Source organism: Pituophis catenifer, unplaced genomic scaffold, assembly GCF_029215685.1.
Source record: "Pituophis catenifer annectens isolate HBS135680 unplaced genomic scaffold, rPitCat1.0.hap2 SCAF_8, whole genome shotgun sequence".
NCBI classification, from domain to species: domain Eukaryota; kingdom Metazoa; phylum Chordata; class Lepidosauria; order Squamata; family Colubridae; genus Pituophis; species Pituophis catenifer.
In genome coordinates, this window is record NW_027256888.1 from 81,314,115 (window position 1) to 81,327,738 (window position 13,624).

At 48.6% G+C, this 13,624-nt stretch overlaps 1 protein-coding gene across 1 annotated transcript in view; it reads left to right on the forward strand.

The window, feature by feature from the left end:
• ATRN (attractin) overlaps positions 1 to 11,559 on the forward strand; it is a 208,776-nt gene extending 197,217 nt beyond the window's left edge. The window contains 2 exon segments of the mRNA XM_070949103.1: positions 7,944 to 8,058; positions 10,486 to 11,559. Of these exon segments, the coding sequence (XP_070805204.1) occupies positions 7,944 to 8,058; positions 10,486 to 10,610 (240 nt within the window). The 3' untranslated portion in view covers positions 10,611 to 11,559.
• The last annotated feature ends 2,065 nt before the right edge of the window (positions 11,560 to 13,624 follow it).

The window sequence follows — 13,624 nt, forward strand, 5'->3', positions numbered from 1 at the left end:
GCAGTTTCTGTAAGCAGGGCGATAAAGATTAGGCTAGAAACACCACCAGAATGTTTCAGTTCCTTACAGGATTAGCCCTGTAAAGTGGAAAAGAAACAAGATGAGATTTCTTCCAACAACCGGTTCTCAGAACTGCTTAGAAAGTTAACAACCGGTTCTCCCGAATAGGTGTGAACTGGCTGAATCCCACCACTGGTTCCGGGGTCACGTGTGATCCCCTTTTGTGACCGTCTGACGAGCAAAGTCAACGAGGAAACCAGATCCCACTTAACAACCACGTTCCTAACTTATCAGCTGCGGTGATTCACTTAACAATTGTGGCAAGGGAGCTCGTAAAACAGAGCAGAACTCACTTAGCCAATGTCTCACTTAACGACAGAAATTTGGAGCTCAGTTGTGGTCGTAAGCTGAGGACTACCTGCAGCCGAGGTACCACTGTAGACCCCGAAGCAAGCAAGGACTTAAAATGAGTTCTTTCCGACTTGTAAGCTTGTGCCGAGCGACAGTTCGCTTATTCTCCTATTGCTAGACAAAACTATCAATTAAAATATATCAAGAAAGAAGATCAGAAGCCTCAGCGCTCAATGCCTCATTGCTTGACCTTCTCGGTTTCTCTCTTCTATTTCCTTCTATTTCCCTGGGAGTTTGGTAATCCCTTTGATTGAAAATATCTGGGGGAAAAAAAACCCCGTGTGAGCTGGAGGGATGCCGGACAGGGAGGCTTAGCGTCCGTTGAAAACTGTCTCGAGAAAATCTCCCATCCTAACCTTAAATAATCCTTCATTAAAACAAAACTGGCAGCCAAAGACTACTGCAAGTTGGCGGAATAATGGACATTAAAAGCTCAATATATATCAACACGGCCTCCTGAATCATAGAGTCCTAGGGCCGGAAGGGACCTTAGTCCCAACAGCCGCTAGGTATGTTTAGCCCAACGGAGAGACGTTCTAGGCTGCATCAAGAGAGGGATAGAATCATGATTTAGTTTAATACCACTTTATGATGCCTCGGTCAAGCCACACTTGGAATATTGCATCCAATTTTGTAACGCCACGCTGTAAAAAAGATGTTGAGACTCTGGAAATTCTGCAGAGAAGAGCAACAAAGAGGATTAGGGCCAGGGGTGAAATCCAGCAGGTTCCGGAGAACCGGTAGAGGAAATTTTGAGCAGTTTGGGAGAACCGGCAAATGCCACCTCTGGCTGGCCCCAGAATGGGGTAGGAATGGAGATTTTGCAATATCCTTCCCCTGCCACACCCACAGAACCGGTAGTAAAAAGAAAAAAAGGATTTCACCATTGATTAGGGAGCTGGAGGATAAAACATACGAAGAACGGGTTGCAGGAATTGGGTAGGTCTAGTTTAATGAAAAGAAGGACATGATAGCAGCCTTCCAATATTTGAAGGGCTGTCACAGAGGGTTATTTAATCCGCTTTATAGCTTCCTCTACCCTTAGAAGAAATTGTGTATTTTTTCATATCCACAGGACACCTCCTAAAATGCAAGGGAACAGGGTGGATGTGCTGTGATTGTCAAGATAGGGCAGTCGTTGTGTGCACCATAAGCTGCTGCTAAGGGAACTGGCCACGTTTAGCCTAATGAAGAGAAGGACAAGGGGGGACCTGATAGCAGTTTTCCAGTATTTGAGGGGCTGCCCCAAAGAGGAAGGGGTCCACCTATTCTCCAAAGCCCCTGAGGGCAGGACAAGAATCAATGGGTGGAAACTAATCAAGGAGAGAAGCAACTTAGAACTAAGGAGAAATTTCCTGACAGTGAGAACAATTAACCAGTGGAACAGCTTGCCACCAGAAGTTGCGAATGCTCCAACACTGGAAGTTTTTAAGAGGAGATCGGACAGCCATTGGTCTGGAGTGGCGTAGGATTTCCTGCCTGGGCAGGGGGTTGGACTAGAAGACCTCCAAGGTCCCTTCCAACTCTGTTATTCTATTCTATTCTATTCTATTCTATTCTATTCTATTCTATTCTATTCTATTCTATTCTATTCTATTCTATTCTATTCTATTCTATTCCATTACATTCCATTACATTCCATTACATTCCATTCCATATTTTCTATTCTATTCTATTCTATTCTATTCTATTCTATTCTATTCTATTCTATTCTATTCTATTCTATTCTATTCTATTCTATTCTATTCTATTCTACTCCACTCCACTCCACTCCACTCCACTCCACTCCATTCCATATTTTCTATTCTATTCTATTCTATTCTATTCTATTCTATTCTATTCTATTCTATTCTATTCTATTCTATTCTATTCTATTCTATTCCATTCCATTCCATTCCATTCCATTCCATTCCATTCCATTCCATATTTTCTATTCTATTCTATTCTATTCTATTCTATTCTATTCTATTCTATTCTATTCTATTCTATTCTATTCTATTCTATTCTATTCCATTCTATTCCATTCCACTCCACTCCACTCCACTCCACTCCACTCCACTCCATATTTTCTATTCTATTCTATTCTATTCTATTCTATTCTATTCTATTCTATTCTATTCTATTCTATTCTATTCTATTCTATTTTCCCTCTTTGGTCTCCCTGTCCCGCTCCCTTCTTCTTTCTCTGTGAAAAAAAAAATGCAACAGCCGTCTCTGTGTATTTCGGAACTGGCCCTGCAAGCCGCATCAGACAATTTATAACTGGGGGTGGGGGGGTGGGGATACCCAGCCGCCCCCCTCCCCCCCCGCATCCATTAGTTCTCGTAATTGAGTTCCAGCACAAAACACTCTGCAGTGTTTTATTTCTCTTCCCCCCCCCCCTTTCTCCCTTTGTAAGAAAAAGAATTATTTTGAACTTTTAGCGACTCCGCAGGGAACGGACGTGCGAAGACACCGGCTGCTTAAAAAAAAACACAAAAAAACCCTCCACCCTCCTTGTTGTAAGGTGGTACACTACTTCTGTGAAGCAACTAATCCCTCGGGGTCTCCCTTGTCCATTTAATACAGGAGACATGGAAAAGCACTTGTGTTTGTTAGGCCTTTGTTAACGCAACGGCAACTGTGGTCCTTGGCTTTTTGTTAGCATCTCTTAGACCAGTGTTTCTTACCCTTGGAAGCTTGAAGATGGGTGGACTTCAACTCCCAGAATCCCCCAGCCAGTTGAAGTCCACCCATCTTCAAGCTTCCAAGGTTGAGAAACACTGTGTTAATCTCTGCTCTTGTGGGTATTTTATTTCTGGCCAGGAAGTGCAGTGATCTTTTAGCTTTTGGATTGTCTCTTTTGAATGGTGTGTAAATGTGGTCCATCTCTATGTGCCTGTCGATGGCTGTTTTGTCTGAGTGCTGCTGGCTGGGGGATTCTGGGAGTTGAAGTCCACCCATCTTCAAGCTACCAAGGTTGAGAAACACTGTGTTAATCTCTGCTCTTGTGGGTATTTTATTTCTGGCCAGGAAGTGCAGTGATCTTTTAGCTTTTGGATTGTCTCTTTTGAATGGTGTGTAAATGTGGTCCATCTCTATGTGCCCGTTGATGGCTGTTTTGTCTGAGTGCCTCTGGCTGGGGGATTCTGGGAGTTGAAGTCCACCCATCTTCAAGCTACCAAGGTTGAGAAACACTGTGTTAATCTCTGCTCTTGTGGGTATTTTATTTCTGGCCAGGAAGTGCAGTGATCTTTTAGCTTTTGGATTGTCTCTTTTGAATGGTGTGTAAATGTGGTCCATCTCTATGTGCCCGTTGATGGCCGTTTTGTCTGAGTGCCTCTGGCTGGGGGATTCTGGGAGTTGAAGACCACCCATCTTCAAGCTACCAAGGTTGAGAAACACCGTGTTAATCTCTGCTCTTGTGGGTATTTTATTTCTGGCCAGGAAGTGCAGTGATCTTTTAGCTTTTGGATTGTCTCTTTTGAATGGTGTGTAAATGTGGTCCATCTCTATGTGCCCGTTGATGGCTGTTTTGTCTGAGTGTCGCTGGCTGGGGGATTCTGGGAGTTGAAGTCCACCCATCTTCAAGCTACCAAGGTTGAGAAACACTGTGTTAATCTCTGCTCTTGTGGGTATTTTATTTCTGGCCAGGAAGTGCAGTGATCGTTTAGTTTTTGGATTGTCTCTTTTGAATGGTGTGTAAATGTGGTCCATCTCTATGTGCCCGTTGATGGCCGTTTTGTCTGAGTGCCTCTGGCTGGGGGATTCTGGGAGTTGAAGACCACCCATCTTCAAGCTACCAAGGTTGAGAAACACCGTGTTAATCTCTGCTCTTGTGGGTATTTTATTTCTGGCCAGGAAGTGCAGTGATCTTTTAGCTTTTGGATTGTCTCTTTTGAATGGTGTGTAAATGTGGTCCATCTCTATGTGCCCGTTGATGGCTGTTTTGTCTGAGTGTTGCTGGCTGGGGGATTCTGGGAGTTGAAGTCCACCCATCTTCAAGCTACCAAGGTTGAGAAACACTGTGTTAATCTCTGCTCTTGTGGGTATTTTATTTCTGGCCAGGAAGTGCAGTGATCGTTTAGTTTTTGGATTGTCTACTTTGAATGGTGTGTAAATGTGGTCCATCTCTATGTGCCCGTTGATGGCCGTTTTGCCTGAGTGCCGCTGGCTGGGGGATTCTGGGAGTTGAAGTCCACCCATCTTCAAGCTACCAAGGTTGAAAAACACTGTGTTAATCTCTGCTCTTGTGGGTATTTTATTTCTGGCCAGGAAGTGCAGTGATCTTTTAGCTTTTGGATTGTCTCTTTTGAATGGTGTGTAAATGTGGTCCATCTCTATGTGCCCGTTGATGGCCGTTTTGTCTGAGTGCCTCTGGCTGGGGGATTCTGGGAGTTGAAGACCACCCATCTTCAAGCTACCAAGGTTGAGAAACACCGTGTTAATCTCTGCTCTTGTGGGTATTTTATTTCTGGCCAGGAAGTGCAGTGATCTTTTAGCTTTTGGATTGTCTCTTTTGAATGGTGTGTAAATGTGGTCCATCTCTATGTGCCCGTTGATGGCTGTTTTGCCTGAGTGCCGCTGGCTGGGGGATTCTGTGAGTTGAAGTCCACCCATCTTCAAGCTACCAAGGTTGAGAAACACTGTGTTAATCTCTGCTCTTGTGGGTATTTTATTTCTGGCCAGGAAGTGCAGTGATCGTTTAGTTTTTGGATTGTCTACTTTGAATGGTGTGTAAATGTGGTCCATCTCTATGTGCCCGTTGATGGCTGTTTTGCCTGAGTGCCGCTGGCTGGGGGATTCTGGGAGTTGAAGTCCACCCATCTTCAAGCTACCAAGGTTGAGAAACACTGTCTTAGATGAAGTGTTTGGCTGTGGAAGCACAGCGCCATCGAGACCCGCCTGAAGAAATATAAGCTTTATATTTATTTTAAAGCAATGTAGAAGAGAAGTGGCTCGAAGCTACGAGAGATAGAAAACAGCCAGCCCTGGAGCATGGCTTGAAGCTATCCCTCTGTCTGTCCCTCTAAAGGAGAATATTGGCAGCTCAGGGTTGAAATGAAGGGACGTTTCATGACCCAACTAGGTTACATTATGAGTGCTAGAAGGAAGGAGGGGGAAGAGGACTAAGGAGTCCTTGGTGCTCTCTGAGCTTGGTGATTTTCTTGCAGACGTTTCGTGACCCAAGTAGGTAACATCATCAGTGCTGGAAGGCAGTGGGGTTTGTGGATTGGAGGGGAAGGAGGAGGAGGAGGAAAACAGAAGGAGGAGGAGAACGAGAAAGAGGAGGTGGAGGTGGCGGAGAACTGTGGGGTCCTTGGTGCTCTCTGAGCTTGGTGGGTGTCCTTGCAGACGTTTCATGACCCAAGTAGGTAACATCATCAGTGCTGGAAGGCAGTGGGGTTTGTGGATTGGAGGGGAAGGAAGAGGAGGAGGAAAACAGAAGGAGGAGGAGAACGAGGAGAACGAGAAAGAGGAGGTGGAGGTGGCGGAGAACTGTGGGGTCCTTGGTGCTCTCCGAGCTTGGTGGTTTTCTTGCAGACGTTTCATGACCCAAGTAGGTAACATCATCAGTGCTAGAAGGCAGTGGGGTTTGTGGATTGGAGGGGAAGGAAGAGGAGGAGGAGAACAGAAGGAGGAGGAGAACGAGGAGAACGAGAAAGAGGAGGTGGAGGAGGCGGAGAACTGTGGGGTCCTTGGTGCTCTCTGAGCTTGGTGGTTTTCTTGCAGACGTTTCGTGACCCAACAAGGTAACTTCATCAGTGCTGAAAGGGAGTGGGTTTGCAGGGAGGAGGAGGGAGGGAGGTATGCAGGGAGGAGGAAGAGAAAGATTGCGGGATCCTTCATAATCTCTGAGCTTTTTTTGTTTTCTTGCAAACGTTTCATGACCCAACTAGGTAACACAATCAATTCTAGAAGGGAGTGGGGTTTGCAGAGAGGAGGAGGAGGAGGAGGAAGGGGGACAGCTGTGGGATCCCTGGTGCCCCTCCTGTCCGTCCCTCTCTTAAAAGAAGGCATCTGTTAGCCGCCTCGCCTTCCTAGAGATTTGGAGAACCAGATTGTTTTGTTCCTTGTACTCAAAGCGTGCCGGTCTTTTTAATAGATACTGAAGCATAGCACCCTATTATTTTATTTTTTTTCCTTCCCCCATTTAATTACATGCCCCATTAAAGGGAGCTGCTGATCTATCAAAATGAAATATCGGTGGGAAAACGTTGGCGTTTTCTCTTCCTCCTTCTTTTGCCACGGGGTCTTGCATAAGTCCCGTTTGGCGCAAATTAAAAACGCCTCGGAAGTCGCACAAAAGCAGCCGGCCGAGAGCGATGGTCAGGTTGGCCTGTTCAGATCCTGGAAAACCAGGCTAAGCTCTGTACGAAGAAGGAGCTCCGGAGAACGAACTTTCAAAAACGTTAAGATCTGGATGGGGTCCTTGGTGCTCTCTGAGCTTGGTGGTTTTCTTGAAGACGTTTCATGACCCAACTAGGTTACATCATCAGTGCTGGAAGGGAGTGAGGTTTGCAGAGAGGAAGGAGGGAAGGAGGAGGAGGAGGACTTTAGGGTCCTTGGTGCTCTCTGAGCTTGGTTCTTTTCTTGCAGACGTTTTCATGACCCAACTAGGTTACATCATCAGTGCTAGAAGGAAGGGGGGGTTTGTTCTCTATTTATATAGAAATGGCTTGCCCAGTTGATGTGGGTGGTGGGCGTCCTTGACTAGGCTATTATTTATTGTTTGATTATTTGTCTGAGTTGGTCGTTCCTTGATTGGGGTGTTGTTTACTTCTTGATGGATTGAAAGTCTCGGGTTAACCATTGGCCAGCTCTAGGAATATTTTATTTTATTTATTTTTATTTATTCAATTTATATGCCGCCCCTCTCCGAAGACCCAGGGCGGCTGGGTATAGATGAACTCTGGGTATAGATGAACCCAGGACCCTCGGGGTTTCTGTCTGTCTTGAGACGGTGCCACAGGGGAACCGGAGGCCCTGAGCAGCTGATGGGAGAAGGGCTTTGGGGAGGAACTATGGACCAAGTCTTTCTCGTTCTCGTTCTCTTTCTCTTCTCTCCTCCACTTCACCTCTCCTCTCCTCCTTCCCCTTCCCCTTCCCATTCCTCCTCTCCTCTCCTCTCCTCTCCTCTCCTCTCCTCTCCTCTCCTCTCCTCTCCTCTCCTCTCCTCTCCTCTCCTCTCCTCTCCTCTCCTCTCCTCTCCCCTCCCCTCCCCTTCCCTTCCCTTCCCTTCCCTTCCCCTCCCCTCCCCTCCTCTTCCCTTCCCTTCCCTTCTCCTCTCCTCTCCCTTCCCTCCCCACCCCTGCCTCCTCCTCTCCTCTCCTCTCCTCTCCTCTCCTCTCCTCTCCTCTCCTCTCCTCTCCTCTCCTCTCCTCTCCCTTTCCTCCCCACCCCTGCCTCCTCCTTTTATCTTTTCTTCCTCCTCCTTTTCACCTTTCCTTTTCCTCATCTTCCTCTCCTCCCAGATCAGTGCGTCTCCTCCCTCTCCTCCTCCTCCCCCTCCTGGCCAACCTCTCACCCGCTGTCCTCTCTTCCTGTTGCAGATGGTGCCCAAGCCCATCGCCCTGGAGCCCTGTTTTGGCAACAAGGCCGCCGTCCTTTCCGTATTCGTGAGGTTGCCGAGGAGCCTCGGTGGGATCCCTCCACCTGGGCAGTCAGGTAAGTCTCCAGGTTCCCCTTGCAGCCATGCACCGCGAGCCCCTCAGCTTCCCTTCCTCAAGGTCCCTTGGGACATCACGGATGGTCCTGCATGAAAGGATCTCTCCTTGATGTTCTCCTGTGCGTCACCTGTGCTGGAGAAGCACCTGGGACCAGACGTGGGCTCTCTGATGGTCACTGCTTGGTCACTGCTTGGTTGAGAAACACAAATAATGACTGCGATATTCTCTTTGATCTAAAAGCTCTTTTGAGGTATTCAGGTAGTCCTCGACTTGCAACCGTTCATTTAGTGAAAAAAGTGACTTAGGACCGTTTTTCACCCTTCCGACCATTTCAGCATCCCCTGTGGTCTCGTGCTCAAAATTCAGACTCTTGGCGACTGACTCCCATTTATGACGGTCGCAGAGTCCCTGGGTCACGTGATTCCCCCTTTTGCCATTTTCTGGAAAGCCAAGTCAACGGGGAAGCCAGATTCACTCAACAACCATGTCACTAACTTAACAACGACGGGAGTGATTCACTTAAGAACTGGGGCATGAAAAGTTTGAAAACAGGCCAAAAACTCACCGAACCAACTATTTTGCATAGCAATGGAAATTTCAGGCTCAATTGTGGTCATAAATCGAGGATTACCTGACCTTCTTAAGTAGCAGTTCACTCAGACTTCCTAATCCCGTTTGTTTAATCAACTAAATCCAGCTCAGAAGGGAACAAGTACAACGTTCAGTTCTTCATAGCGTCTGAGTTTTCTCCAGAAGCCCCCAGGGCATCCCTGTCTAAGGCATTCCTTTGATGGAGAACAGAGGGTCTCCAGAGTTGGCCATTCGAAGACTTCTGAACTTCAACTCCCAGAATTCCCCAGCCAGCTTGAGAAGTTGAAAGTTCACAGTTCTTAAAGTTGTCAGGATTGAGAAATAATCCTTTGGCTGACTGAGGGATTCTGGGAGTCGAAGTCCACACGTCTTCAAATGTTCTCAGCCTGGCTGACTGAGGGATTCTGGGAGTTGAAGTCCACTCGTCTTCAAATGTTCTCAGCCTGGCTGACTGAGGGATTCTGGGAGTTGAAGTCTTCTCGTCTTCAAATGTTCTCAGCCTGGCTGACTGAGGGATTCTGGGAGTCGAAGTCCACTCGTCTTCAAATGTTCTCAGCCTGGCTGACTGAGGGATTCTGGGAGTTGAAGTCCACTTGTCTTCAAATATTCTCAGCCTGGCTGACTGAGGGATTCTGGGAGTTGAAGTCTTCTCGTCTTCAAATGTTCTCAGCCTGGCTGGCTGAGGGATTCTGGGAGTCGAAGTCCACTCGTCTTCAAATGTTCTCAGCCTGGCTGACTGAGGGATTCTGGGAGTCGAAGTCCACTTGTCTTCAAATGTTCTCAGCCTGGCTGACTGAGGGATTCTGGGAGTTGAAGTCCACTCGTCTTCAAATGTTCTCAGCCTGGCAGGCTGAGGGATTCTGGGAGTCAAAGTCCACCTGTCTTAAAGTTGCCAAGTTTGGAGAGACTCTGTTCCACATCAAAGAAATGCCTTAGAGCAGTGTTTCTCAACCTTGGAAGCTTGAGGATGGGTGGACTTCAACTCCCAGAATCCCCCAGCCAGCAGCGCTGGCTGGAGGATTCTGGGAGTTGAAGTCCATCCATCTTCAAGCTTCCAAGGTTGAGAAACACTGCCTTACACAATGATATCCATCGAGGTGGGGACTTCCTGCAGAATAACCTCCCGATAACGGGCCTCCATCCACAGTTCTCTGCAGAAAATGCAGACGCCGTGAAGAATTAAACATTCTACTTGTCCGCTTCTGAGCTGGATTTAGTTGATTAAACAAACGGGATTAGGAAGTCGGAGTGAACTGCTACTTAAGAAGGTCAGGTAGTCCTCGATGTATGACCACAGTTGAGTCTGAAATTTCTATCAAGCTGTGCTGTACTGGGGGATTCTGGGAGTTGATATCCACAGGTCTTAAAGTAGCCACTGTTGAGAAACACTTCTGGAGTGGGGAGCTCAGGGGTGTCAAACTGGATTTCTTCGAGGGCCAGATCAGCATTGTAGTTGTCCTTCACGGGCTGGCCGGGGCGTGGGGGGGGAAGGGAGGGAGAGACGGGATGGATGGTAGATGGGACGGACGCCTCCGGCAGCACCCTATCGGCCAAAACGGGGCATGGGGGGGCTTTGGGTGGCAGAGTGATGCAGGAGGCCATCCAGGCTGAAAACGGGGTTCGGGGGTGGTGTCACACCACAAAGTCCCCCCACGCCCCTTTTTCACTAGCAGAGGCACCACGGGCCGGTCCTTTGCTATTTCCAGGCCGACCCTGCGGGCCAGATATAAGCACCTCATGGGCCGGATCCGGCCCACAGGCCTTGTATTTGACACCCTGGTGTAGCTGGTCTGCAACCCCCTCTGTGCGTATCTATGTCTTCTTCTTCATCCAGGTCTTGCGGTCGCCAGCGCGTTGGTGGACATTTCACAACAGATGCCTATCACCTACAAAGACAAGTCGGGCGTGGTACGAAATAGGAAACAGCAGCCTCCAGCCCAACCCGGAACCTGTATTTGATGCATGGACATCAGAACTGCCTCTTTTAAACCCAAGGTTAGCCCTCGGAGAAGGACCTCCGTTTTTTGTTTCGAAAGGCCCCAAGGGTGCAGAGGAGGAGGAGGAGGCGGCCTCAAAGCACTTGAGAACATCCAGACTTTCTTCTTGGCGTCGGCGTCGGCGCCTCAGTTGGCTCAGTTCGGCACCCGCTCCGTCTTAGATCCGCCCAATCCCGTTAACGCCAGGCGGCTCCAACGTTTTCCGGTTGCTCCCCCTTCGTCGGTTCCGTGGCATGTTCTTTGGCAGACTTCCCCACCCACAAAGGTTGGCCTCAACCAGGAAGAAGCCTAAAAAAAAAAGGCCGGTTTATGGAACTTGACTTTTTTCCCTCCAGGTTGCCTAAGAAAGAGCATAGCTAATGCCGGTCAGTTCTCTGCCCTCGGTCGCTACAAGATTTCAGAAGAAGCTGTCTTAACTTCCCCCAGGATCCCACGATAAACCCAAGGTCTCTATTTATTTCTTCTATGAACAGGCCTTGGCTTGCATCAATGTGGTAGCATTATTTTTTCTCCAAGTCAAGGTATTAAAATTTGGGGCGGAGCAGCCCTGCACGGTTGAACTCTACCCCTTGTTTCCCTTTAAAACAAAAAAAATTCCTATTTCCGGAGGGTATTTTTGTCCCCTGACGTGGGCTTGTGTAGCGACGGACATTGTCACCCCACGTCCGACGGGGTTTTAAATAGATCTAAGGAAAGCATGGGATTAACGCAGTGATGGTTTTGCACACGCTCCGTATTGTCCCGCCAACCCTCCCTTCCCCCCCCTCCCCGTGTTCTTTTTTTAACTTGACTACCTGGATTCGGGGAGAGAACCGCAGCGACGGACAGACGAGAGACGGTAACGCCAGAGCAGAGCCGGCGGGTGGACGGGCGGGCGGTACGGCTTGTCTGTGCTCTCCACGGCGGCCAACGCGATGACTTTTTTTTTTTTCCTCTTTGGCGGTTCCTATATCTTCTTTCTCTTTGGCTGCTTGGCTCAAGGGAAGGGCCGATTCGTACCTTGCCCAGGTTCAGCCTGAAATAGCCCCTGGGGGGTGGTGGTCTGAAGACCCCTGAGTCTCCCACACACCACACACACACACAGTGCACCCAGAACAACTCGCTTACGTACTGCAGACCCAGGATAACAACCCCGCAGGTGGGGTTCAGCTGAGCTTCCTGACTGGCACCTCAAGGGAAAAAATGCAGGCGCTATTATTCCCCAGGGCCAAAGAGGTCCTGAGACCCCTTTGGATAATCTTTGGATGTGGGTCGTTACTGGAAAGCTAGTTTGAAACTCATCTCCTTTTCTTTTCCGTTCGTCAGCCCTGAGACACGGCGGCCTCCTTGCCTATTGGAGAGAGAAATCGCTTTATTATTCATCAGGCCAGACCGGGAAATGCTGGTTTGTTTTGGATGCTAAGTTAGCAGTAGTTTTTTCTTGCTGTCACCCTCCCTGAAGCTCTTCCCCCAAGGCGGTGTGTTTGGGAGAGAGCAGCCAAGTTTCCAAACCCGCCCCACCTCGTCCCACCCCACCCAGCGGTGTGGCCTCTCCCTCCGCTCCAGAGCAGCCGCCAGCGCGACACTGACCGAAAAGATGCGTGCAAATCCGACAGGCAGCGATGAGCAAACATCGGTGGTCCCGATTGCTACAACGGCATGTTTGTGCCAAGCTCTTCTCTTGTCTCTTTCTCTCTCTCTCCCTCTCTCTCTTTTTCTCTCTCCCTCTCTCGCCATGCATGCACGCAAACGCTGCACACCGTGAGAACCGGTTCTCCTCGCGCTTCGTTGCGTTCCGCGGCACGCACGGTCTGCCGCGGGCCGTGTCGAAGAGCGAGGCGGTATCGAAACACCGGGGAGGGGGGCAGGGAATTGCTCGGCCGCGCCAAATTTTACGGGCTCGAGGTGAACTCCTTTTCCCGCCCTTCCCGAAACGCAGCAATGTATAATAGTTTTTTTTAAATAAAATAAATAAATAATAAAAGTTGGAAATTTGGGTGAGGGGAGGGGGAACGTTAAAGGATTCTCAGGCTGTTTCACCGGAACCAAACCGTTCCCGTCTCCTGATCCGCGGATGGGCCGAATACTTCCTTAATTTGGGTCAACAAGCCACAAGTATGGCAGTTTTGCATATTGCTGAATCTGTACGCACGGACTTTTGCAAAACTGGAACCAATGTATAATTAAAAAGCATATCTCGGTCGCTCCACCTCCCCCTTTTTTTTCCTCTCTTCCCCCTAAAGCTGTGAATCCAATGAATTGTCCCCGGAAAGCTGAAGTCTGTAGGCTGAGAATCAATCTTGAATGGCTGAGAGCTCACGACGAACCCGGGGTGGTCTCAATTCTTCTTGGTCTCCCAGTAGGAACCAGTTTGCCGCCTTCCTGATCCACTGGTTATCCCAGGAGCTCAAATCCCAAGGTGTTTTAGGCGAGACGATTCAAATGCCTCTCGCCCCGGGCCGTGATATTTTTATTTGCAACATTGGAGGGGTGAGAAATCATCAGATTTCTTTCTTGGATTTGGGCCGGGTGGGGAAAAAAAATTCAGCCTTGTTAGACTTGAACCCAGAACCGAAAACAGGGCAGGTTCAACCTTCCTCATCCTACGGAGAAACGTAGGCCTCGCGTCTGTTCAATCCAGAGCGGGACTGTCTTGGTGGGGAAGCAGGTATCTGACCCAGGGACCGTTTAAACCAGGGGTCTCCAACCTTGGCAACTTTAAGACTTGTGGACTTCAACTCCCAGAATTCCCTAGCCAGCATTGCCATGGTTAATTATCCTCATGGCTGGCTGGGGAATTCTGGGAGTTGAAGTCCACAGGCCTTAAAGTGGCCAAGGCCGGACAGGCCTGTTCTATCCTCTTGCCATAATGTCAGAGTTGCAAAGGGTGTGTGTGTGTGTGTGTGTGTGTGTGTGTGTGTGTGTGTGTGTGTGTGAAACTACATATTGGTGTGAGATTCCGCACGAAGCACAAAGCCGAACTTTGCAAGGGATGAA